Consider the following 26,442-nt stretch of genomic DNA (forward strand, 5'->3'; position numbering starts at 1 on the left):
GACTCTGCTGTGGCCATAGCCTTCTGGCCAGCTTCTTTGAGGCCAAAATGTCCATTTGGCTGGTCCTGTGTATACCTTTTGGACTTTGCAGTACAACTTTCCCTTCATCACCTTTCTCTTAGAGCCTTTAATGAATTGCTCTGTTAGTCATGGGCCTGCAGTATGTTTTAGCTCTACATTTCTTATATTACCAATAAAATAGATTCCTTCATTAACAAGTCATAACCATTCTGCCTGGCTTTCAGCCCTTCATAATCTGGTTACGTCTTCAATGTTGATTTCAGATCCAGTTGAAGGCCTTGGTAAACTGAACTAAACTAAATTGGGATGCAATGTACAGACTGAAATATTCCCAGGAATCTCTCTGGTAGTTGTGGGAGCTAGACCTGTTCCCATTCCAGCCTTTAGGTCTGCGCTTAGAGGCAGAGACTGTGCCTTGTCTTCATACTGCATTAGTATTTAACATGAGGTGATATAACTCTAATACGTACTCAAATATTTGTTGATTTAAAGAGATTTAAGAAACCGAGTGAAATAAGCCATTAAATACTCTATAAACATGCCTTTTTTATTTTTAAAGATAGTGCTGATGTAGGAGACTGGGGTAGTCATTTACTACTGGGGTCACTTCTCTTCTGCTTTCTTAAACCCATAATCCATTCAAATGGTTACCACCAAATGGTTCCTCAGACAACCAAACTCTATTGCAGCTGGCTCCTGCCTGGCATCCACATGGCTTTTCTTGTCTGGTGAATCTTACTCAGCTGAAACACATGGAAATGTTTTGCCCTTTGGTTATAATGCTCAGTTAGAACCCAACATAAGCAGATTGCTTTATGCTGGCTTTGTTTTGCATTCAGAAGATGAGGGCACCCTGCAGGCCCACTGACCACTTTGGCTGTAAGAGGTGAAAAAAATAATCAAAGGTTAGCATTCCTCCTGAAAAATTCCCTAGGAAATAGACTCATTATGCCCTTGATCCCTGTTGCTCTTTTGCCCTGGAGGTAGAAAGAAGGCCTTGAGTGGGTTCTGAGGTCTTGAGTGAGGTTTGCCAGGGATGCCGCTAATTCCCCCACTTAAGTTTTCCCGTCCACTCCAGAATCAAAGTGCTGCTGTCGCTTTCTTTGAAAATCCCATCCTTAGCTTCATGAAGCCATTTGTCTCATTCTTTAACTCTTGGAACAGTTAACGATTAATCATTCACATTTTCTTGGTATTAGAAGGAGTTGTTGTTTTTCAGTACTGAACCAACAAGCCATTAACATGCATCAAAACAGTACTTCATTTATTCTTTCATTTTTAATTTTGGAGCTTCTATGGTATGCCAGGTCCTGTGCCTAGCACTGGCGATAGAGTAGTAAATGGGATGATGGGGAGACCAAATAGGAATTTAAGAAACAAAACAAATGATCATAGTGGAAAAAAAAAAAAAAAAGAGGAAAACCAAGAAACAGACTCTTAACTACAGGGAACAAACTGATGGTTACCAGAGGGGAGGTGGGTGGGAGGATATGTTAAATAGGGGATGGGGTTTGAGAAGGGCACTTGTGATGAGCACTGGGTGATGTATGTAAGTGTTGAATCACTAAATTGTACACCTGAAACTTATATTACACTATATGTTAACTAACTGGAATTTAAATAAAAGCTTAAAAAAGCCCCCCCAAATAGGACTGTTTCTGTACCGATTCTGTAAGAATCATTAAGAAAACTTTTTAGAAGTATATATCTTGGGTCCTGGATTACTAGGTTTGGGGTGAAGTCTAGGAAAAACAATTTTTTAAGTTTTTTGAGCAAGGTCAAGAAACAGTTTTCTATTAGTACACTCAATGTACATTCTATAATGCCAGCAGTATAAACGTGTCCAAAGGTTGCTCCACCTTTTTGAATTAATACTACTAATTCCTCTCATTCCCGGATATCTGATAAAGATAGATCTCTCCTCCCATGTTCCAAGGAAACTTTCAAGTGTTAAAATAAGAATAAAATTGCATCTCTTCATTTAGAATCCTGAAATTTATGTAAAAGCTTCTCCCAGCCTTACTTTTTTCTGTTTTTTTGATTCTGATCCTTTCTAGATGAAGGCATTTTCTTGGATTACCAGCTTCTACTTCTGTGCCTTTATAGTTCACTACTATTAACCCTGCTTCTTCAATGCTTCCGAATTAGATTACTCCGACCCTCTCCTATGCTTCCCTCTCTTGGGAGGGTTCTCAGGATATACAAGACTATCGCAGTGTTGGCACCACACCTATCTGCAGAGATAAAAAAAAAAAGTAATCAAGGGTAGCACTTTTCTTAGAAAATTCTTTGAAAAGTAGAGCCATTGTGCCTTGACCCCTGCCACTCTACTTCTTTGGGGCTGAAGGGAAGGTTTTGAATTTGCCCTTGCATTTGAGTGAGATTAGCACCAAGAAATGAATCACAACCTAGTTTGTATAAAGAACATGGGTTTCAAAATCTAAAAGACTGAAGTTTAAGCCCCACCTTTTTTGCCACCTTTTAGTTGTGTAATTTTGGGGAAGTCAGTCTCTAATAGGCTTGTGGTTAGTCACCTATGAAATGGAAATAACGATGCCTCTTACAGCTGTAATGAAGATTCCAGAGGATGCAGAGAGAGGACTTAGCTTAGCATAGAGTAAGGCCTTAATAAATATAGCCATTTTTATTATCTAGCTGTTTTATCACCTATTCCTCTTCAAGTCTGGCTGCTGGTACCCCAAATCTTTACTGACTATGAGCTGTGTGCAGAGACTGAATACACAGTCCAAAATCACATTTATAAACAGCTACTCTCCAAGCAAAATTAGTGACCCTGTACTGCTCATCTTCTGCTCTTTCTCTTCCGGCCAAGAGTTTTTTAGTCATATATGGCCATCTCCACCACAGTGACTGTTACACTTCTCCCCTGTATTAGAATTTTGTAGGCCTATTATTTCTACCTCCTGGAGATTATTTCTACCTCCTTCTCTCTTGTCCTATGAGCTCACAAGAAAGATATCTGATTGAGTGCCGCTCCCAAGAGTTTATGAGAAACAGCGTCCTCTTCCTTTTTACCTCTGCTCCCTGCAATACTGGTTTCCATTTGCTTCTAGGTTGGTCACTGGAGAAGACCCCCTTAAGATTCACAGACTGAAGCTCTGCTAGAATCTGTGTGCATGTTGGCATTATTTAGGCTTTTCATGGTTCTCTCAACTCTGAAGACACAACAGACATTCCTTACCACCAGTGCTTTTCTCATTGTGACACTAAATGCACCTGCATCCTCTTAATGCAGATGTAAAAGTGTAGCTTTAAGAATGCTGATTGGGGGATGCGGTCCTTCTCTACCTCTGCCACGTGAAGAGATAACACTATTGAGTCTGGGGTTCATCTTCCTCTTTCTCTCTATCACAGCTTTGACTAAAAGATCAAAATTTGCTTTGCAAGCTGACCTCATTCTCCCCTTCTTTTATGTTTCTTTCCAAAACCTGAGCTTCATTTCCGTTCACCTACCAATTCCTGTCTGCTGCCTGGTTTTCCCATAGTCTCTGAGGAAATATGATCCTCCAAGGCCAACCATTCTGGGTTGGAGTTTTGTTTTGTTTGTTTGTTTGCTTGTTTTGGGGTTTTGTTTTTGTTTTTTTTCCCCCTAAGTAGGCTCAACGCCCACTGTGGAGCCCAATGTGAGCCTCGAACTCATGACTGTGAGACTCAACAGACTGAACCACCCAGGCATCCCCCAAGTTGGAGATTTTTAGCATTCCTCCATAGTATATGGTTTTTTAAACAAATGATGCTAGGACAATTGGATGTTTGTATGCAAAAAAAAAAAAAAAGAATAATCACTTTTGCACTATTCACAAAAATTAACTCCTACAGTACCATAGACCTAAATGTTAGTGCTAAGACCACCATTAAGAAAATGAAAAGACAAGGCACAGAATGGAAAAAAATATTTATGAAACAAATATCTGATAAAAGACTTTGTTTCCAGAGTATATAAAGAGCTCTTACAACTTAATAAGACAACCCGGTTTTTAAAATGTGTAAAAAATGAAACTTACATGACTCAGAGATTCTACTTCAGATCTTTATCCAAGAGAAATGAAAATATATGTCCATACAAAGCATCGTGTGTGGATGACCACAGCAGCATTATTTATCAAAGCCCAAACTGGAGACAATCCAAATATTTATCGTCTGGTGAACAGATAAACAAAAGGTATTGTCGCTATATAATGGAATTCTGCTCAGCAACAAAATGAGCCAACAACTGATACATGTAGCAGCAGGGATGAACTTCCAGAACATTATGCTAGTGAAAGAAGCTAGAAACAAAAGGCTGCTTATGGTATAATTCTTTTCATATGAAATTTCTAGAAAAGGCAAAAGTACAGTGATAGAAGGCAGGTCACTGGTTGCCTGGCGTGGGAGCTGTGATTGACTGCATATGGTCAAAAAGGATAAAGGGAATTTGGGGGATGGTGTAATGGAAGCACTTTAAAACTGGATTGTGTGATGGTTGCACAACTGTGTAAGTTACTAAAACTCAATGAACTCTGCCTTCAAATGGATGAATTTTATGGTATATAAATTATAACTCAATAAAGCTGTTTAAAAAATTGTCCATGGCGCTTGGGTTATGAGATGGCTACCCACTTTTTGCTTCCTCTGTCCCCAAGAAGATGACATAATCCCTTGTCCCTTCAACAGTATTTCTCAAGCTTCTGGTGCGTAAGAATCAACTGAGGGGGTGCCTGGCTGGCTCAGTCCGTAAAGCATGAGACTCTTGATCTTAGGGTTGTGAGTTTGAGCCCCACATTGGGTGTAGAGATTACTTATAAATAAATTAATTAAAACAAAAAAAGAATCATCTGGGGATCTTATTAAAATGCAGATTAGGATTCAGTAGGTCTGTGGTGGGATCTGAGATTTGGCATTTTTAACAAGCTCCAAGTGATGCCAGTGCTGTTGGTCTGAGGACCACACTTTGAATGAAAGGCCTTGGAACTTGTTCGTAACCCAGGCTGCACATTAGACTCCCTTGGGGAGCTTTTAGAATAAAGTTGACGCAGCTGTCTGCCAGAAATTAAGTCGGGAAGCTCTTCACGTGATTCTGATGTGCAGTCAGGCTGAGAACCTTAACAAAATGGGATTCTTTTTACCATGATGGGTCCATAATAAACTTCTACCTATGTCTCCCTCACTCTCATCCCACAGTTTAGCCCATAACCTAGAGCCCCCAAATTATGATCAGAATCTCTTGGAATAAGTAGGTGAGTAAGCTAGCATGCTTTGACTACACTTTTTTTTTGGAATTATTTTCTTACACATGACAACCCCTTAGTCCTGGCTAAGAATTAGAAAACAGAAGAAAGGAGAACATGTGATGGTTATGATGATAATAGCTAAAATGTATTGAGCAATTACAATGTACCTTGCACTGTTCAAAACATTTTACATGCATTATCTACTCCCATATTTTACCCTGTGAGCTAGGTACTATTATTTTCTCTGTCATATAGGAGGAAGAAAGTATAGAATGATGAAATGACTTGCTTCAAATCACACAGCTAATAAGTGCCCCACCTGGGATTTGAAAAGAGACAGGCTGCAGGGTCTCGGAGAAGCGGCCACTCACCCGTACCTGCCTCTTGTAATCTATACTTGTTTTTGTCAGATGTTTAGCCTCCAGTTTCTAACTGATCTTCTACCCTTGGGAATGGGGCCAGACCCCACCCAAATCTTCAAGGCCCTTTTATTAGTCTTCTAAAACACACCCAAGCCTACCAGTGTTTCTTTTTTTTTTCTTTTTTTTTTTTTAGATTTTTAAATTTATTTATTCGACAGAGAGAGACAGCCAGTGAGAGAGGGAACACAAGCAGGGGGAGTGGGAGAGGAAGAAGCAGGCTCACAGCGGAAGAGCCTGATGTGGGACTCGATCCCACAACGCTGGGATCACGCCCTGAGCCAAAGGCAGACGCTTAACCGCTGTGCCACCCAGGCGCCCCCCTGCCAGTGTTTCTATACCCCAAGGACTTACTCGGTCTTGCTTGACTTCTAGGACTCTGTTGATGCTGGAGTCTCCTCTGAGCTCTCTTATTCTGATTGCTTGAGCTGAACAAGAAAGACCCGCAAACCAAATTTTTAATACCCTCTTTTCTTCCCTGTCAAAGATTTAACTTTGTACCTGAGCTTTCTTGTGTCCTTAATCCTTATGAGTTCCCCTTCCTTCCTCGGAGATGCACACAGGGAAGGCTAGACGTTAGAGTGAGATTGGGCTGGGTGTTTAACAAACTGACCACATGTATTTAACCTCTGTTAGCCACCACCCCCTTTTTAAAAAAATAGAAATTGGTTTCCATTGAGGCTTCAGGCTATTTTAGTGTCTGAAATATTCTTGGTTAACATAATGTTTTTAGAAAGCTGAGTGTCAGGAAGGCCCATTTTTAATTTATCAATGGCACCCTTAGTCTTAATATGCTAAAGCATACTTTACTTTTGAGGGCAGAATTAATCTTTTATCAGATGTACCATGGATGCTGTTGGTTTCATTATTTTAAGAAAATGTTCTTGTGATTGTTTTAGAATTAATGCTACCCACATACCTTTATTTTCCAATATCTATTCAGAATAGATGAGGAAGATACAGAGTCATCCATAATAAAGCTAATGCAAAGGAGATTTGTCGCTGCTGTTTGAAAAACTGTTCAAAGGTGTTTAACTTGTTGATTTCATCTTGACTGTGAGGAAAGTGAATCTGAAATTAAGCCTATGGTAGAGAATATTTGAACCTTCTTTTTTATAAGCTGCCACTCTGTGGAACAGTGAAGAAAATTTTAGCACAATTACAAGAGGATAATTTTATACATTGAAATTTTCCAGAGGTGGGGAGGAGACAAAAAAGGAATTTCGTTCTTCCCTTTGTTTAAAGCAGGGCCAGGTAGAAATGACAAAAGCTGTCAAGTTAACTCCTTTGTGACACTGGGACCTCAAGCTTTCACACACCTCACAGTCACTCAGGGGCTTTTTAAAAATACCGATTTTTTGGCCTCACCCTGTTTGGTTCTGAAGTTTTAATAAACTCCTCAGGGGATTCTAATATGGATGACATTAGTCAGGGTTCTCTCGAGAAACAGAATCTGTCTGAGGGTGTGTGTGTGTGTTTCTCTAAAGAGATTATTGTAAGGAATTGGTTCACGCATTTTTAGAAGCCAAGAAGTTCCAAAATCTGAGGTCGCAATCTGGAAACACAGGAAAGCTGATGACACAGTTCTGATCTGAGTCTAAAGACATAAGAACCAGTCAAGCCAACAGTGTAAGTTCTAGTCCAAATCTGACTCTGAAGGTAGGAGACTGATGTCTCAGCTTGAAGATAGCCAGATAGAGAAAGAGCGAGACAGCGAGAGAGAGAGAGAGAGAGTGAGAGAGAGAGAGAGAGAGGGAGAGGGAGAGGGAGAATGCAAATTCTCCCTTACTCAACTTTTTTGTTCCATTCAGACCTCAGCGGGTTGGATGAGGTCCACTCGCATTGGGGACGACAGTCTGCTTTACTCAGTTTACCATTTCATGGTAATCTCATCAGAAATATCCTCACAGACATACCCAAGAGTACTGCTTAATCAAATATTTGGGCACCCCATGGTATAGTCAAGTTGATTCGTAGAATTAACCACCACACCACCCAAATTTAAAGAATTTGAAGCAGTGAGGGGCAAAATGAGATTCCTTGGAAGAAACACTTGAAGGGAGAAACCTTATAAAGAGACCATTGTTGCATTTTAGGAACCATTTATAGAATTTGCATTATAAAAAATGTTCAGACTTGGCAAATCCTTACAGACAGAAAGTTGCCAGGGATTGAGGGCAAGGGATGGAATAGGCGAGTTGCTGCTGATGGACATGGGGTGTCTTCTGGGGGTGATGAGCGTGTTCTGGAATTAGATGTTGGTGGTGGTTGCACAACCTTGTGGATATGCTAAAAACCACTGAACTGTACCCTTTGAAAGGGTGAATTTTATAGTATGAGAATTATATGTCAGTAGAAAATTTATACATTGAGAGAGATTTGATAGGAAGAAGTGATGGTAGAGATGTCGACATCTTTGAGATGTTTTCTATGAAGAAGTAAAAAAAAAAAAGGGCTGATAGAGAAAAGAGGTTTGAGCTGAAGGGAGAATTTTTTTTTTTTTTTTAACCGCAGGAGAGGGGTCCCTGGCTGGCTCAGTCAGAAGAGCATGAGACTCATGGTCTTGAGGTGTTGAGTTTGAGCCCCACTTTGGGTATAGAGATGAAATAAACTTAAAAAAAACTCACAGGAGATATTGCTGCATGTTTGTATACAGATTCAGATGCTCCAACGGAAAGGGAAATATTAATGATGCAAAGTAGGGTGAGGGAATTCGCAGGAGCCAAATCCTTAAACTCACTGGAACACCACCTTGCATAACTTTCTTCACCTCTCTTCCCCAGGTTACAGATCAGTCGGTGAAAGCATTTGCTGAGCACTGCCCTGAACTTCAGTACGTTGGCTTCATGGGTTGTTCAGTTACTTCTAAAGGAGTCATTCACTTAACCAAGGTAGGTGCCATGGCTCCATCTCCTTAGTGTTTCTTTCTTCTTCTTCTTCTTTTTTTTTTTAAAGAGATTTTATGTATTTATTTGAGAGAGAGCACGAGCATGAGTGGGGGGGTTGGCAGAGAGTGAGGGAGAGGGAGAAGCAGAGCCCCGGCTAACCAGGGAGCCCGACGATGCAGGGCTCAGTCCTCGGGCCCTGAGATCTTGACCTGAGCTGAAGGCAGATGCTTAACTGACTGAGCCACCCAGGTGGCCCCTCCTTAGCGTTTCTATCACTCATATCAGTGCCCTAGCATTGTTAAATGTGCTTGAGTAAGGACTAGTCAGACTGTTACAGAAGTGTACTAGGGTTTGGTAGTTAAAACCAATTGAAAGCAACAATACCAAACTTAGCCTTTCTTAAATGGGACATTCATTTAAACAAGAAGCTTACTTTTTTGCTCTTTAATTGCTAATGGCTATGAAGTATATGCATTAAAGAAAATGATCTGTATGACAAAAATTATTTAAACGTTAATTTATTGCATTTAGAATATATTTTGATTGAGGTTTTAATTGCTTACATATAATTAGGTCTTTTGAGCATTTGGCTTTTAAGAAGTGAATATGGGGGCGCCTGGGTGGCTAAGTCGTTAGGCATCTGCCTTTGGCTCAGGGCGTGATCCCGGCGTTCTGGGATCGAGCCCCACATCAGGCTCCTCTGCTATGAGCCTGCTTCTTCCTCTCCGACTCCCCTGCTTGTGTTCCCTCTCTCGCTGGCTGTCTCTATCTCTGTCAAATGAATAAATAAAATCTTAAAAAAAAAAAAAAAGTGAATATGGCCAGTGCATATGATTAAGCTGAATATGTAAGGTGAAAAGAGAGGTAAATGTGTGTCAAAAATTAGCCTTCTAGTTCAGAGAGTCCACTTATATACCAAATATATGAAATCTTACATTTTAGCAATGATGACAATGCCAGTTCCTTTGTAACCTCTCACTTATGTGTCATCTTCACTCCAGAGCTTTAAAATAATTAGGTACAAATTCTTACATGTGTGTAAGGAAAACTGGCTACTCTGAAATTTATCTGTGTATTATCTGAAATTTGTCACTGAATAGATTTTAACTGTACCATATAGTACTTAGAATGGGTGTGAGTCTTGCATTCGCACTTAGAGCTGAGTAACCTTTTCATTCACCCTTTCTTCATTTCACTACTATTAGGAAACTGCTGTGTTAGTAGCACAATGTTGAAATAAAACAGGGGAGATCCCAGGTCTCTGTGGGCTAGATCTCTTCAGGTGTCTTTAAGTTTACAGTTTAGTGGGAAATAATCTTTTTCTTTCTTCCTAGGAAAAGAGCAAATGATTGTGAGTTACTTACGACTCTGGCAAAAAAAAAAAAAGGACTCTGGCATTAAGGCACAGTGCATAGGAGCCTGGGCTCTGTTGTTCGCTTGAGTCCGAATCCTGGCTCTGGCACTTATTCACTAAGTGGAGAAATTATTTTTCAGGGTATTAATTGAAATAATGTATGCAGGGTGCTTGCCTCAGTATGGAGATTGCAGTAAATGCTAAGTAAATGTTAGCTACTAATATTAAAATGGATTTTGTTATCTCTAAGTTGCTGAAAAGTCAGAGCAAACTTTGAGAAAAAAATACCAAATCACTGTTTTGGTCTAGTGTGCCTGAAACAGATCCTGTGATTGTCCTGCGTCTCCAGTGACTGGTGACTGATCAGCTTTAATTGTATTTTGAGGATCAGAGCCTAAAGCTAGTGGAGAAGAAAAGCATCTTATTTTCAGTTATTGTTCTATCAGAATATCTTAGTGTAACCAAGACCATACATAACCATAATTTTTATTCATTTCCTATAACCTTGGCCTGAACATCTTGGTGGATGAATGTTTTTCTAGTCACATCTAATGTTGTTTATAGTGTAGAGTAGAAATGCCTTTGGATGAACAGATTGTGCACAACAAGTGTTATAATGACCATATGTGGGATTTTTATGATCACTCGAAATTGTACTCATTAAAGACAAAACAAGACTTATTAGATCAGTAAGTGCTTCCCTGAGCATTTTGAGATGGCCAAAAATTATGGTACACTGGTACTTAAAAGATCAGAATGACTCTCTGTGACAAAATAGCAGCTATAGCAAATAGCAAATGTCTGTGTTGGAAGACTCAAATTGCTGAGAATGTTATTCTGAAGATGATAGGCCAGAATTGGTGGTTTGGACTGTCAGGAGTCCGAATCTACTGGATTAATGTCAAAGCTGGTCCACAAACTTTTGAAGATCATCTTTGTTGCTCAGCAGTCTTTTGCTTTAATGAGAAGACTGGTTTGTGGTACAATATTGCTTAGTTTCCTGGATTCAGGTGAAGGCAAGGTAGCATTTTAAGCATGCATAGCTTCTGCAAAGCTGTTTTAATTGTTTTATCTCTTGAAAACTAAGGGTAGAACTCAGATTTTAATGAAATAAAAGATTTTTGTTAAAATATTTGCATCCTGGTGTTTTCAAGCTACAACATTACACAAAATGCAATTTATACTCACAAAATGTTTATTAATATATAAATCTCTTAGGAAGTTTTCTTATCCTTATTATCACCATGGTGTGTTATTTTTAAGTAAGTGATTAGACAGTTGTGAGATACACAGTGTTGAGAGCTATTGGTCTAAATATGTTTAGTTTTAAATGGTTTAGAAATTCTCTGCAATGTATTACTTTTCTAAGTCTTGGATTCTCCGTTCGTAAAAAGGCAAATGGCATAAAGTTTCCATGACTTAGTTCCCTGTGTATGAAGGGATGTGCCTGAATTAGATGATCTGTCTCTAGAATTTCTTATAACCAGAACAGTCTACGCATTTAAGAATCATTGACCTGGAAGGGATTATGTGGGGCTCTCCCTGAAACTAAGAAATGTCAAGTCTTTAGTAATTTAGAAAGGAAAATTGGGGATTTCTGACAGCTCAGATTGTTACACCAAGGGCAAGAAGACAGAAGATTGGGAATAGGTGGAAGAATATTGATATTATAACTATGGTTCCTTGGGCCTAATTTTACTTTGATGTGCTCAGCATCGGCCAAATTGTTATTCACTGTGCAGTATTTACCGACGACAAACCTTTAGTCCTCAGAGAAATTCTGCTAATATCAAACAATATTGGAAGAGGGGGTCTTCCTTCTAGGGTCCTATGACTGTAAATTAGAGTCCAGAAATAGCTAAGACTGAATGCACCCAAGTTGAGAAGATAAAGTCAAGTTCACTAGATTGTGTTTGGAAACTTTAGACCCATATTAGGAAGCAGTACTAAGAACTTTTGAGGTCTTCATTTAACAGTTGAGAACGTTTGTGACTTGTTATATGTGACAGTTGAGTCTTCTCCAACACGGGTGTGTTTGTTCTTTTCACTGTAGTGTACCTATTTATAAATATAAAATATTTCTATCTTGGTCTCCCTCCTATTTTTTAAAAACAGATTCAGCAGATGCAAATACATAATCAACCTCTAATATCTAGACTGTAGTGGCTAAATATCATTTGCCACTAAAGGGGCTAGTAGAAACATGTCAAAAGGACCCAAAAGGAACATGAAGTAGTTCCCACTGGCCTAGGTTGGCATACTTTGAGCATCGAGAAGGAAAATGACTGCAATGGATTGAAATAAACCAAATGGAACAAATGTATAAAAATCTTGAATTCATAATGATATATTAAAAAAAACCCTTTATTTCTTTTTCTAGCTAAGATGGAGTAATAGGGAGCAGATTTACTCTATTCCCTGAAACAATCCCAAAAACTAGACAAAATGTGTGAAACAGTAGTCTTCAAGACACTGGATATCAGACAACTAAGGACAGTGATCTCTGAGATATGAGAAGCAAGAACAGTCCTATGACTACCTCCATCTACCGCACTGAGAGAATTTCCATCTTGCCGCATGGGGAGGGGTAACCCTGGCAAAACTCAGCAGACACTCTGAGTTGAAACAGAACAGAAAGTCCAGGGAGACTAAGGCAGCCAGAGTTTAGAGGACAGAGTAGTGGAGTGGAGAGTATGCAGGGAATCCCAGAGGTCTGTAGTTGATCTCCTTTGAGCACCCAATCCTAAATCACCCATGAGTAGTGAAGAAATCAAAAGAGAGATTAGCAAGTATTTTGAACTGAATGAGAATGAAAACACAACACTGATGATTTAATGTGATGCTGCTAAAATATACTTCAGGTAAAATTAATAGCTCTAAGCACCTATGTAAGAAAAAAGGGAAGATCTCAAATTAGTGACTTTCTACCTCATAAACTTCTACCTTGTGAAACTTGAAGAAAAAGAGCAAATTAAACTCAAGGCAAGGAAAGGAAAGGAAGTAATAAAGATCAAAGGGAAGTTAATGAAATGGAAAACAAGAATAAAAGAAAAAATTATTGAAACCAAAAGCTAGTTCTATGATAAAATAGATAAAATTGAAAAGTCTCTAGTTAAACTGATTAAGAAAAGGACAGCAAGAGAGACAAAGAAGACACAACTTGCCAATATCATAACGGAACTATGGATTCTACAGATATAAAAAGGATAACAAAGGAATATTATACATGTTTATGCCTATAAATTCAACAAACCAGATGAAATGAAAAATTTATTTGAAAGGCACAGACTACCAAAGCTCACTCAAGAAGAAATACATAACCCAAATACCCCTATATCTCTTAAAGAAATTGCATCTGTAGTTAAAAACCTTCCCTCCAATGATATTCCAGGCCCAAATTGCTTCCTTGGTGAATTCTACTAAATATTTGTTATATTTAAAAACTTTGGGGTACCTCGCTGGCTCAGTCAGTAGAGCATGTGACTGTTGATCTCAGAGTCATGAGTTTGAACCCCAAGGTGGGTGTAGAGCTTACTTAAATAAATAAATAAATAAACTTAAAAAAACCACAACTCTATCTGTAAGAGATACACAGGAGTATTTACTAGTGAAACAGCACACTGTATAGGCATTTGGTTTAAAACATTACAAAGAAGATAAAAAGCGGAAAAAGAGAAAAGTGGATAGGCTAATAAAGGAGACAAAAATGGCAAAATACAGATAATTGAGCTGGGTTATAGGACATGGGGCTTTATTGCCTTATTCTCATGACTATTATTTATATTTGAAAAATTCCATAATAATAAAAAAAGCTTTTTAGGGGGTCAAAAAATTAAATATGTTGATATTAATGTCACATGATAAAATCACACTATTCAATATCATACTTTTAAAGAATGTGTTAATAACAGGAAATTTTCAAGGTAACTAATGTATATTAAAATATAATATTAATTTTAAAATCAGTTAAACAGATAGACCTATGGAGCCTGAAATGTCAAAGTGTCAAGTTATTTTTATCTGTAGTTGGAGTGCAAACTTCAGAAATGCTGTGGGTTCATGAATTTAATGCCACAGATCCATTGTAAGTTTATATCAGATCGGTTCAAATAATTTTAATCCTTTTTTTTTTTTTAAAGATTTTATTTGAGAGAGAGAGTGCACAAGCAGGGGGAGGGACAGAGAGAGAAGGACAAGCAGACTCCCTGACATGGGGCTTGATCCCAGGACCCTGAGATCATGACCTGAGCCGAAAGTAGATGCTTAATGGACTGAGCCACCCAGGTGCCCCCAAATGATTTTGATCTTTTATTAGATCTTATATTAAATGACTACTAAGAAAGATGGAGAATAATTTTTGATAAAAAGTTCATTTTTATTATATGACACATACAAATTCATATTTGCCATAACTTACAGGTCGATGTATTTTTTTAAATTGTTGATATATTTTAAAGTTGTGAGTGTTAATAATATTATTTTAAAATGTGAATAATATAATAAGACTACTAAATACGATAAAGTATCTGTCAGTTAATAATATTAATTCTGATGCTACATTAGATCTTATTGTTGCTTTATTCAATTTATAAGCATGATCTGAAGTTTTAGGTTATGTCACATATGGGTTTGGTTGACGTTTTTAATGTTTGTTTGCTTCTGTTTTTAAACAGAATTTTTTGGGAAAGGTAACAGACAACTAAACAAAATGCCCAAACTTCTGATATTTTCTTCGACCATAATCATATTTAAAGAACTTTAAAAAAAACCCCACATATTTTAGAAGTGCTTATGGTTGAAAGTATGAAATGTTTTCTAAAGGAAAACAAAATTGATTTTTTTCAGCCAATTTAACATAAGTAACTGAAAGAATGTTCATTCATGCAACTAACTCAATTTTTGTCTTCCTTTTCTTGTGTATCCAGAGACTAGAAATGAAAGATGAACTTTCTTGCCTTTTAAATTTCCAAACAACTGATCAGTTTAAAATGCCTTATTCTAAAGGAGCAATATACTCATTTGCTACTTTCGGGTGATATTGCTGTTTAGTCATAGATTATCATTTCGTTTATTTCTAAGTAATCATAGCACTTGTGTGTTATTTTGAGATAGGGAAAAATATGTGTTCTTAAATTCATTCAGCTCTAAGATAATTCATAGTGAGTATGAGCCAGTGAGTATTATGAAGCAGTGTTTGTTGGAGGGACCATGCTTTTGGTTCCTTTTGCCTTTCAGAGCTTAAGAGTTGAGCCCAAAACCTGAATGTTGAGAATATAGGCAATGATTATCTAGCTCTGGCGTGATCCATTAATTGATTTTGGTGTTTTTTTTTTTTAAGAAGTTTGCAGTTGACAGCAAACCACTTATTTCTGTCATCAAAGCTAATGGCATGATTACTGATTGTATGACCTGGGCAAATCACCAAATTTCTTTGCTTCAATTTCCTCATCTATAAAATAAGAATAATAGTAGCATCTACCTACCTCTAGGATTTAAGGGAATGGTGCTTGGGACGTAACTGAAGATGTAGTTGAAAAATAACTAAAGTAATATAAATATTCATCTTGGTGTACAGAAGTTCCCTATAACTCTTTAGTCCTAATCTGCTCCTATTCTTTCATTAAAATAAAAATATACAATAATTTCATGAAAATAAATTTTATTTAAAATCTTTGTGACCCTTTTTTTTTCTACCTGAGTGCCTGTGCTAAACCTTAAGATTAATGACTATATGTCTGCTCTTCGTTGTTTTATTTTCCTTTCCCCGCTGAACCCCCTAAGGGCTATTTAATGATTTAGATTCATGCACTGAGCAACTAAAATAGTATTTTTAATAAAATCATTTTAAATAATTCCTACTATAGCAATATACTGAATTGGGTGAATATACTGTTGTGTTCCTTATTTTTACTGCATGAATTAGTGACTTCGTTTTTTACTTTTCTAAATTAGTATAGGCAAGGTCTACATAAACTGTAGCAATTTATCGCATTTAGTTTTTCATTCTGTTAAATCAGTAATCCCTGTTCAATGAGGCTACTCTTTTTATATTTTATAGCGCTGTTACTCATATTCCAGTTGTAATATATATTTATTTGTGCTGCATTTTCATTTCAACAACTACAATGGCAGGATGTATCAGTGTGACACTAGTAAAATGAATGAATTCATCTTTCAAATGACTCAGTTTGTGAAAGTCCTAACAAGTATAATGAATAAATGAGTTTCTTTGTTGTACCTATCCTTTGATAAAATAGTTGCTTCAGGCTTTAATATAAATATATAATATAAAATGAGGAAAGTTGGCAGTCTTTTTTGAAAGGGTCGTTCTTGTATCTTGGCTTTTATATTTTAAATATTATTTAACTTTGCTTATATTATTATCCTCATTTCACTCCTTGAATTTTTATCACACACTTACTATTCATAAATTGTGGTTTTGTTGCAAATATTCTTTTAAAAAAAGATTTCGACTTTATCTTGTCTCTAACACATGAGGTCAGTCTTTATCTAAGAAAGATTAGGAGATGTTGCTTTCATGCTTTCTTAGACTTTCAAATTTGTTCACACTGTTTCATGAGAGAAATTTTATTTAGGGATCACTTCATTTAGTATTGTGGTTTATACATAAATGCTGGTATTAGACACGGATGGGGCCCCAACAGAACAGACTGCCCGAATTAGAGAAACCATATTTGAGGCCTAAGGAGAATAAGTTATAGTGAAACTTAATGAGGAAATATATTACTGAGAAAAAACAAAGTAAGCAGATCTCATTTATTAATTTAAAATAAACATTTATTGAGAATTAGAGTTAAATAGAATCCAAATTGATTTAAGGAACATATTCAATTATATAAAACCATTGACAGTTATATTCAGTTAATCGTTTTGAATGATTATACAATATTTAACAGTGTTTTATTTTTAATTAATATAACTACCTCCTTAAGTACTATTTTCCCTGCACCTGGGCAGGTCTTGTCAGCCACAGAGAAGTGCCTGTGTATGAACATATTATATATTCATTCACAGACATACTTAAACACAGTACACACCCACACTATGTCAATCATTAATCATTACTCAGAACCCAAATAATCAGATTTTTCTTTACAATTTTGTGTGACATTGTGCAATGTTTGTAATGAAAATCTAAAGGGGCTCTTGGATACTGAAAGGAAGATAAATTATGTTGTGTCTTTATTGTGGTCTCATTCTTGGACAATAGGGAATTCATTTCCATAGTAACTCTCCGTTAGTCAAAAGCTAATTTATTTATGCAACAGTAGGGGTGTGTGTTCTGAAATTTTAGCTTGACTCCTCAGTATTTAATTTGGGCCTACATAATGTTACTCATTATTTTCCACAATAATTTTTGGAATAAAGTTTGGTTCTGAGCTCTCTCTTCTCCAGACACACTGGTCCAATAATAGAGGCCAATAGAGTCCGTTGACTGAAGGCAGTCGAGCTCCTCACATGTTTGCTCTCTAGCCCAGTGGTATCACAGGCATTTACACAAAAGCTGTTGATCACACTGTATTTACAAAACCTTTAGGAACATAGCTGCTTCCCTACTGTAGACTTCCCTTCAATTGATTGTATCCTAGTGGGATGATTGGCCATCAACATTTTTTTTCTCCAAAAGAAAGCTTCCCACTGGAAGTTTCTCTGTTATATTCACTAGAGGATATGCTTGGTTATTGTGTTTGATCAGAGGTACTTTTTCAACGTGGAATAGGCTATCAATCTTGGATCTTAAAAAATTAAATAATACCCTTGTGCCTGAGAAAGCAGGGCAAGTGATGACTTTTACAGCTTTCATCCGGCTTGGAAAAAAAAACAAAGCTGATTAGCACCCTGTGTTCCTCAGGCAAGTTGCAGGAATACTCAGGCATAATTATGCTTCTGGGTTGTTATAAAGAACTTCCATGAGATTGGCTGCTTTTTTTCATTGTTGGAAACTGGATCCCTTTTCCCCCTTCTTTCCTTTTGCATTGCTCTGATCCTAGGTCTGTTAGGATCCTTTTTTCTCTCTAAGCATGCATTTCTACACCACTGGGGGCTTCATTCTCCAGGCTGCATTTAGTGGGAGGCAGCCAAGCCAAAGGAAGGGAGAAACTGGGGTGTTTCTCTCCCTCCCCTTGGGTCTCAGGTAAAGTGACTGGCAACAGCTTTATTTCCTCTGTGGTTCTAGCCCTGGGCAGATGCCCTAGAGCTCCAGCTTGTACTGAACGGCCACAGCCTGTGGGTTCCAGGACCACTGACTCTTCTTTTGTCCCTCCAGCCTCGAGGTGCTTATTCTTCCTGCTGTTGTGAAATCTCTGCTTACACTAGCTTCTCCAGTTGTTCTTCTCAGCCTGTGCTTCACCAGAATAACCAATTTCCTTAATGAAATTCCCTTCATGTCATTTAATGAATACTTAGAGTGGTTTCTGTGTTCCTGTTTAGACTCTAATACATCTTTCTGCATCGTTCCAGGTTTCTTACATGAAAGCCCACTTAAGAGAGTAGAACCAATATTTATTTCCTTTCAGAGAATCTTGTAATAGTGGTGATCAAAGCACAAAGCAGAGAATTGCACATACTAATGTAAGATTTAAGTTAGTCTTTTTTTAAATAATTTTTTATGTTAGTCACTATACAGTATATCTTTAGTTTTTGATGTAATGTTTCATGATTCATTATTTGCGTATAACACCCAGTGCACCTTGCAATATGTGCCCTACTTAATACCCATCACCGGAGATTTAAGTTAGTCTTGACCCTTCCTCACACTACCACTAGCCATACTTCTGTTCTGGATCTAGACAAGCTGTAGCTAGAGAAATAGGGGCAGCTAGCTATGTGACAGTTAAGAATAAGGAAGCTGCAAGGCCATGGTGAGTCCCCAAAATAGGATAGTGGGCTAGCTGCTTAATTATAGAAAGATAGTTTTTATACATGCTGCCAGCAAAAACAAAATTTAAATGTTTTCTCAGTGCTATAATCTGCAATGTCAATTCACAGAGGCAAATGTAAAGAAAAATATTTGACTAAATAAGAAGTTAAGCTGTGTACCCTATGATCCAGCCATTGCACTACTGGGTGTTTACCCCAAAGATACAGACGTAGTGAAGAGAAGGGCCATATGCACCCCAATGTTCATAGCAGCATTGTCCACGATAGCTAAATCGTGGAAGGAGCCGAGATGCCCTTCAACAGATGACTGGGTTAAGAAGTTGTGGTCCATATATACAATGGAATATTACTCAGCTATCAGAAAGAACGAGTTCTCAACATTTGCTACAACATGGACGGCACTGGAGGAGATAATGCTAAGTGAAATAAGTCAAGCAGAGAAAGACAACTATCATATGATTTCTCTCATCTATGGAACATAAGAACTAGAATGATCAGTAGGGGAAGAAAGGGATAAAGAAAGGGGGGGTAATCAGAAGGGGGAATGAAACATGAGAGACTATGGACTATGAGAAACAAACTGAGGGCTACAGAGGGGAGGGGGGTGGGGGAATGGGATAGGCCAGTGATGGGTAGTAAGGAGGGCACATATTGCATGGTGCACTGGGTGTTATACACAACTAATGAATCATCGAGCCTTACATCGAAAACCGGGGATGTACTGTATGGTGACTAACATAATATAATAAATAATCATTATAAAAAAAAAAAGAAGTTAAGCTGTGAACTAGTTATTTGACTTATTGGTTATCAGTTACTAGTTAGTTTAAGTTATATCTTAGATGGTTTTGACTGATAGTTTAAAAATAACAGGCTATCATGTCTACTTCTGTTTATTTTTTAATTTTCAAAAATCTTGGTCATACTTTTTTCATTGATATGAGAAGTATAAGTGACTCAGAGTACATATTATTTTCATAATTCATCATATTTTCATAAGTCAATCATAATTTGATATTTAAAATTATACCTTAGATGTACACTAGCTATTGTTATTTTAAATACATCTCAGTTGAATGAAGCTTTTTACTCGTAGAGGGACAAAATAGGTTGAGAGAGTAGAATTACAGATGGATAGTTCTTTGTATCGGAAAGTAGTAGTTTAATATATAAATCAGAGTTACAAAATGTTTGCAGTTTATTTTGGAAAAATTTGTATTATCTGTTTTAATGATAATGTAACTTCATAATCTACATTATTTATTATCAAAGAAAATTTCCTAAAGACCTTCCTGATTACCATTTCTTATTGATAACTGATACACTGCCTATTGCATAGATAATAACCTAGAATTTAGATTGTTCACTCGTAGCTCTTGAGTGCGATTAGCAGAGTCAGGAACTAAAACTTAGCAGTTCCAAATTTAAATATATTTTAAACCAAATGTTGTTGCTTCTTGGAATGGTTATTACAGAACAAAGGTAAACTATTGAAATCTGATTTAGTGTTTGGAGAGTTCCTGACTTGGATTTTGCATATACATCCCACATGCCCTTTAAAAAGTTTGAGTCTTCTAAGATTTTTCTTACTTGGAGAGTGTTCATTCTTTCATTATCATAGGTGATTGGGGCACTTGGATAATACCATGAACAATTAAATCAAGTACAATGCCAGAAATGAAGAGAGAGTATTTTTTCCAACCTTGTATCTTGATTTAGGACAGATTCTGGGATTCCTTTCTCACTAGTAGCGATGATCCGATTGATTAATTTTTACATTGTTAGTACCAGATGTGTCTTCCAACTTGCAGGAATATTTTGGGTTTTATTTGGGGACTGCAAGGGGGGTGGTAAGAAGAGTTACATAGATGTTTTGGAATATCTCTTCTCATAGAGATGGCTTGGAGGTCGAGAGGAGAGAAAGCTGCTGATGTTTGCCTAGGTTAGGCTTTTCCTCTTTGGTGACGCAGGGTTCTCCAGACCTATAAGGCCAACCGCAGAGAGAAGCTGCAGGTGCCTGCTGACAGAGGCCTCATGCTGTTCCTCCATGTGTCAGGAGATCTTTTTCTGGTGGTATGGAAGGCCTAGCGATGGGAAGTGGCTCACCTGGTGGTTATTCTGTACACCAAGGTGTTTTGGTTCACACTCCCTGAAACAATACCTGGTCACAGAATTTCTGAAATTAAGGTTTAGGCACTTTTTACTCTGAGCTGTGGCTTTTAGCTGAGGCCCAGAAGTGAAAGTGTGAGGCAGGCTAAGGGATTTTCGATGTGAAGGTGAGTCCCAGTTGCATATTTTAAACAAGGAAGAAAGAAAAAAAAATAGACATTTTATTTTAGAGAGTAGGTACAACATTTCTGTATTATTTCTGGAATGCCAGAAAATAAAAATATATTTTGGAATATATTTTTTAAAATAAAAAGCATTAATGTCATTCCTTTGTTTTCTAGCTACACACATTTAAAAATAAAGAAGGAATAATATGGTGGTTTTGCCTTAATAGCATATGATCAAGAGGTCAATGTACAGGTCCCTTGGCTTGGATATGATAAGCTTTTGCCCTGTGCTAATGTTCAGTTTGTCCTGGGTTAAGTTTCATTTATTGTACTACTTTAAAAAATTAGATTGTAAAACTTTTATTTGCAATATAGTTCCAAAACTTTTGACACACTGAAGTGTGCTATACGATGCTGGTGACTGAAATGGGTTCAGAAGTCCATGAACTGTCTTTTTTTTTTTTTTTTTAATAACAGATCTCTGACCTTGGTGTAGGAAATGAAAGAGAAGTACACAACCAGTCCAGTGAGATGAAATGATCTCTCCTTGCTTGCATTCACATTTGACTTAATTTCCCCTTAATTTATTTAAGCTTTGATTTTTTTTTTCTTATTTGAGTGAAACAGTGTGAACATTTTATTTTTTTAATTGAGGAGAAGTTCTGTCTCTTAGCTCCTGCTGGGTAAAAAAGTGACAGGGCTGCTTCGTGCTGCTAACTTTAAGTGCTGTTTGTAGTTCATTCGGAGCTCCAGAAATCTTCTGTGGAGAAAAGGAAGGGATTTGGTAGAAAGGAAAGTCCTAGGAAAAAGTCAATTAGAGACTGCTGCCTGCCGGAGTGCGAGAGGAGGCACGGAGCATCCATTCTGAATTGGTACCCTAAGATGCAGAAATCCAATTAACAAATTCCCATTTCTGCAGCAGAAGACAGTGATTAAAATTTTAGTGAACTATTCAGAATTCCTGCGACACACATCAAAACACTGACAATTTACAGACTTTAAAAAAAAAAAAACTGTTCTTCATTTTAAAAACCCAACACGTAAATAGTGAACTGATTATGCGTCTTGTTCTAAAATGACCCTTACTTGTGTGGAATGAGACTGTTGTTTTTTTTTATTATTAATCCTCACATATTGTGAAGTTTATGTTCAAATATATCCCTTTTAAAGACATGGAGCTTCAGAGCTATAGATGCTGCATTTGATATAGTTAGAAGGACAGATACCTGATCTCTGGAAACTTAGATGAAATTGTCTTTAAAGTTTTGGTCCTGATTTCAGATTTACTCATTCAGCAATAAGCAGTTAATAAATGAGTTTGATGCACCTAGTACTGTGTTAGGCCCTCGTGACCCAAAGGTGAGTAGCCATGGCCCTGACCTGTGGTAGCTTGCCTTTGACTCTAGTGGGAGGAACAGTCTCTAATTGACCTTTTCTCTAGGCTGTGGTGGGAGAATGAGCAACATCGGTGGGTGTACGGAGGGCAGTCTCTTACTCTGACTGTGGGCATCCCAGGCAGTTGTACAGAGGATGTGCACGGGAGCCATGAAGGCTGAATTATGCTTTGATAGGGAGTGAAGCCAGCCTGTAACTGCCCCAGGTGGCTCAGGATACTATTGCTGTTGATGCGTTTTTAAATTTTTTTAGAACCAGACTAGCTCACTATGTATTATATTTTATTACTATACGTATGTATGCCTGCATATTAATTTAATCAATCATTTTATTTTCTTTACTCACCACAAATTAGAAGGCTATTATCATTGTACCTAAAGAATTTAACATATTTACATATAATTTATAAATAAACTATATAATTTATATTTATAAAAATATGTAAATATATTTATAAATTTATATTTTATATCTATAAAATATATAATTGAATATAAATATATAATTTATATATAAAAAGGATTTAGCATATTTATATATAATTAATACTTTTATATATTAAATTTAGAAGTATAAATGCCATTTATGTGCTGATGACTTCCAAGTTTACTTGACATCTTTTCTTGACTATCTAATGGGCGTCATAGACAACATATTCAAAACCAAACTCTTTTCCTACCTGCTACCAAACCATCTTAGTTATTGCAACAATACCTTCCAGGGGCTCAAACTAAAAACCTTAGCATCATCCTTGAGTCTTCTTTTTCTCTCATGCTCCATGATATATTTGTCAAAAAATTCTGTTGATTCTACGTTCAAATATATCTAAAATCTGATCTTCATACCAACTCCAGCTGCTATCACTATGGGCCAAGTCACCAATATTGATTGACCAGATTAATTCAATGTAGCCTCTCTCTGCTTCCACCTTTGCTCCCATTCTAGACTCACACGGGAGCTAGAGGATCATTTAAAGATGTAAGTTAGATTATGTCATACTCCTACACAGACCCTTCCCAAATTCCTCAGAGCGAAAGCTAAAATCCTTACTTTGTCCTATAAGGTTTCATATAGTCTGTCCTTCCTCACTCACCTCTTTAGCTGTGTCTCCTGTTAGTTTTCTTTCTGTATGCTCTGCTACAGCACCTCTGACAACTCCACTAATCCTCCAAAATGCTCCGCCTGTTCCCATCCCAGGGTCTTTGCGCTAAGGCATCGCCATGTTTTGTGTCCCTTCTCACCTCCTTCAGGTCTGTACTCTGTGATTATCTTTTCAATGGGATCGTCCTTGGCTGTTATTTACTTATTTTTTTAAAAGATTTTATTTATTTATTTGAGAGAGTATGCAAGTAAGAGAGAGAGAGAGCTACACACAGGGGGAAGGGCAGGGGGGAAAGAGAAGCCAACTCCCCAGTGAGCAGGGAGCCTGACATGGGGCTCGATCTCAGGACCCTGAGATCATGACCTGAGCTGAAGGCAGATGCTTAACCGACTGAGCCACCCAGGTGCCCCTTGACTGCTTATTTAAATCACATCCCATCTCCCTTCCTTCCACTGTTTTCCATCTGCCTTGCCTTGCTTTATTTTTTCTCTATAGTCCTTAGCACTTTTACCATACTATATAATTTGTTTACTTATTTTATTTATTTTTCCCCTCACCTATTTCCAACTAGGAGTATAAGCACCCCATGGACAGGGTTTTTTGTCTGTTTTGTTCACTGCTGTATTTTTAGCAGCTAGAATAGCCTCTGGTAAGTAGTTATTGATCATATGAATAGTATCTTCTGCATTCTTTTTTGAGTGTTGGAAGAGGCTGAGCTTTACAAATTATTTTTGCACTTTTAAGGTTTAAATATCAGTAGCTATGAATTAGAGAAGTGGTTCCCAATTCAGGCTGGGATCAGCTGGGTATCTTTCTTGGAAATACTAACAACTGGCCTTACCCCAAGCCAGTGAATCAGAATGTCTAAGAATGGGGCCTGATTATCAGTACTTTTTTATGAAGTTCCCCATGTGATCCTAATGTGCAGCCAAGTTAGAGTCAGGTGCTTAGGAGACATTTAAGTAAGTGTGAATGAATGAGTGAAAATTCACAACTATCCAGGTTTGGACCAGCTCAAGCATTAAGATTGGATGTCAAGTGTTTGGGATGAGAGCTTGGTCCTGAAGAGCACAGCCTAGGAAGGGCTGGTTGGGGAGAAGGAGGGGCCAGGGAGGGGAAGGTGAAGGAGCTGACAAAGAGGGGACTTCCAGGTACTTGTAGCAAGAAGGGAAGGTTGTTCCCCTGGTCCCTTGGCAGCTGCTGCCAATGGATGATTTCTATCTAATGGGCATAGTTATGTTGGGGACTGTCTGTTTAATAATTTGTGTTAGGCAAGTATATTGTATTTCCAAGACTCACTAATTTTTCCTCTCTCTAAAGTAATCGAGGAGGCTTTGTGGAGAAGATGAGGTAGGAACCAGGCAGTTGAATAAATGGGAGGGAGAGAAGACGACACACTTCCAAGTTATCTGAGGAAAAAACTGAGAAGTGAGAGCAGTTTTAAAGTAATGAGCACAGCTCTTTGAGTACACTGAGAACAACCTTTCAAAATTTGGGGAAAGAGATTTCAGCTAGCTGAACAGATTTCAGGAAATGGCAGTGGTAGATAGTGAGGGGCTTTGATAGGCAAGTTCTGGGATTCTTTTTTTGTAGTTGAAATATTTTTTGTTTCCTAAAAGTTTCAGAGAAGGTGAGAGATATGGTCAATGTTATTTAAGGAAGATTAATCTGGCTTGTAGTATGCCAAGAAGGAGTTAGAAGGGACAGCTCTGAGAAGCAGTGCGGTAAAGTGTGCTAGAAAGCAAAACAGGATGTGAATAAAATGGCAAAAGATGTCAGATCTAGTAGGAGAATGGCAGAGTGAAACGGACCTTGGATTTGGAAATAACGCGAAGAGACAGCAGCCCAATGTGATTAAAAAGGCAGTGGTTGGAAGGAATACACAGAGAAGGTGTCAGAAAATTAACATGGTAGCTACTGTGGTTGTGACAGCATCCAAGACCCTGGGAGTCCTATTTTCATGGTTAGAATTAGAAATTTTTATTGTCTGTACCGGGATCTCAGACTGTTTGAAAGCTTTCAATTCCATCCTGAGGTTCTTGGTTCTATGAGGTGCTGGGAAGGTTTTGCCCAATGTCCTAAATGTGGCTTATCTAGCTCTTATTACCATTTCTATACTTGAGTGCAAGCCTTAATAAAGCTGAGGTTCAGACTGAGGTGATGAGTAGAAGGGATGCCCCTCATTCTCTCCCTTGTTCAACCAAGTTCTCTCAATGTAGATATCACACCCTATCAAGGCAGAGAAGCCGTCCTGTGCTCAGGGACAGAAATTTCCTCTCTGCCCCTTTCCTTTCTGTTCCCAGCAGTCTTAGCTTCTTCCCCCTTTTTCCTGTTTTTCCCATGCAAGATCTGTGCTACAACTCCCTCCTTTATTACTCGTGTCTCCCTCCCTGTCCTTAATAGGAGACTCTCCCCCAGAGAAACTGCCCTTCTCAGACCCTTCCATCTCCCCGCGCCTCTGCTTTCTCCCATGATCTCCATCTTGGCAGTTGACAGGTATTTTGCCGATGAGTGTGGTGCTGAGCTACAGCCCCAGTCACCCAGTCACCAGCAAGGCAGCCTGTCTTAACCCTTGACTTTGCTCCCTGCAGATTACAACTGATTGCTTTGAAACCCAGTCGCAATAAAACCCAACATCTGCAGGGCTGGCAAGACGTAATTTAGGACTGGTTGGCATTTGAACATATTTAACTATGCAGAAGTTTTTATTCTTTTTAAAAATTATCACCTGCAACTAGTTTCACCTAAATTATCCTCGTTAGCCTGAAATGGTGGAACATCCCTGCTGCCTTTGCCAAGGTTCTGTGAGTCCTCTTGTGTTGGTTCATCTACCAGAGTCAATCTGCACAAAATCT

At 37.8% G+C, this 26,442-nt stretch overlaps 1 protein-coding gene across 1 annotated transcript in view; it reads left to right on the plus strand.

Moving 5' to 3' along the window:
• The window catches only part of FBXL17 (F-box and leucine rich repeat protein 17), a 487,356-nt gene that overhangs the window by 147,270 nt on the left and 313,644 nt on the right, over window positions 1–26,442 (plus strand). Inside the window, exon 5 of the mRNA XM_008704919.2 lies at window positions 8,455–8,562. Within this exon, the coding sequence (XP_008703141.2) occupies window positions 8,455–8,562 (108 nt within the window). The remainder of the gene's footprint in view (window positions 1–8,454; window positions 8,563–26,442) is intronic.

Source organism: Ursus maritimus, unplaced genomic scaffold (genome assembly GCF_017311325.1).
Source record: "Ursus maritimus isolate PB19 unplaced genomic scaffold, ASM1731132v1 scaffold_5, whole genome shotgun sequence".
Lineage (NCBI taxonomy): Eukaryota > Metazoa > Chordata > Mammalia > Carnivora > Ursidae > Ursus > Ursus maritimus.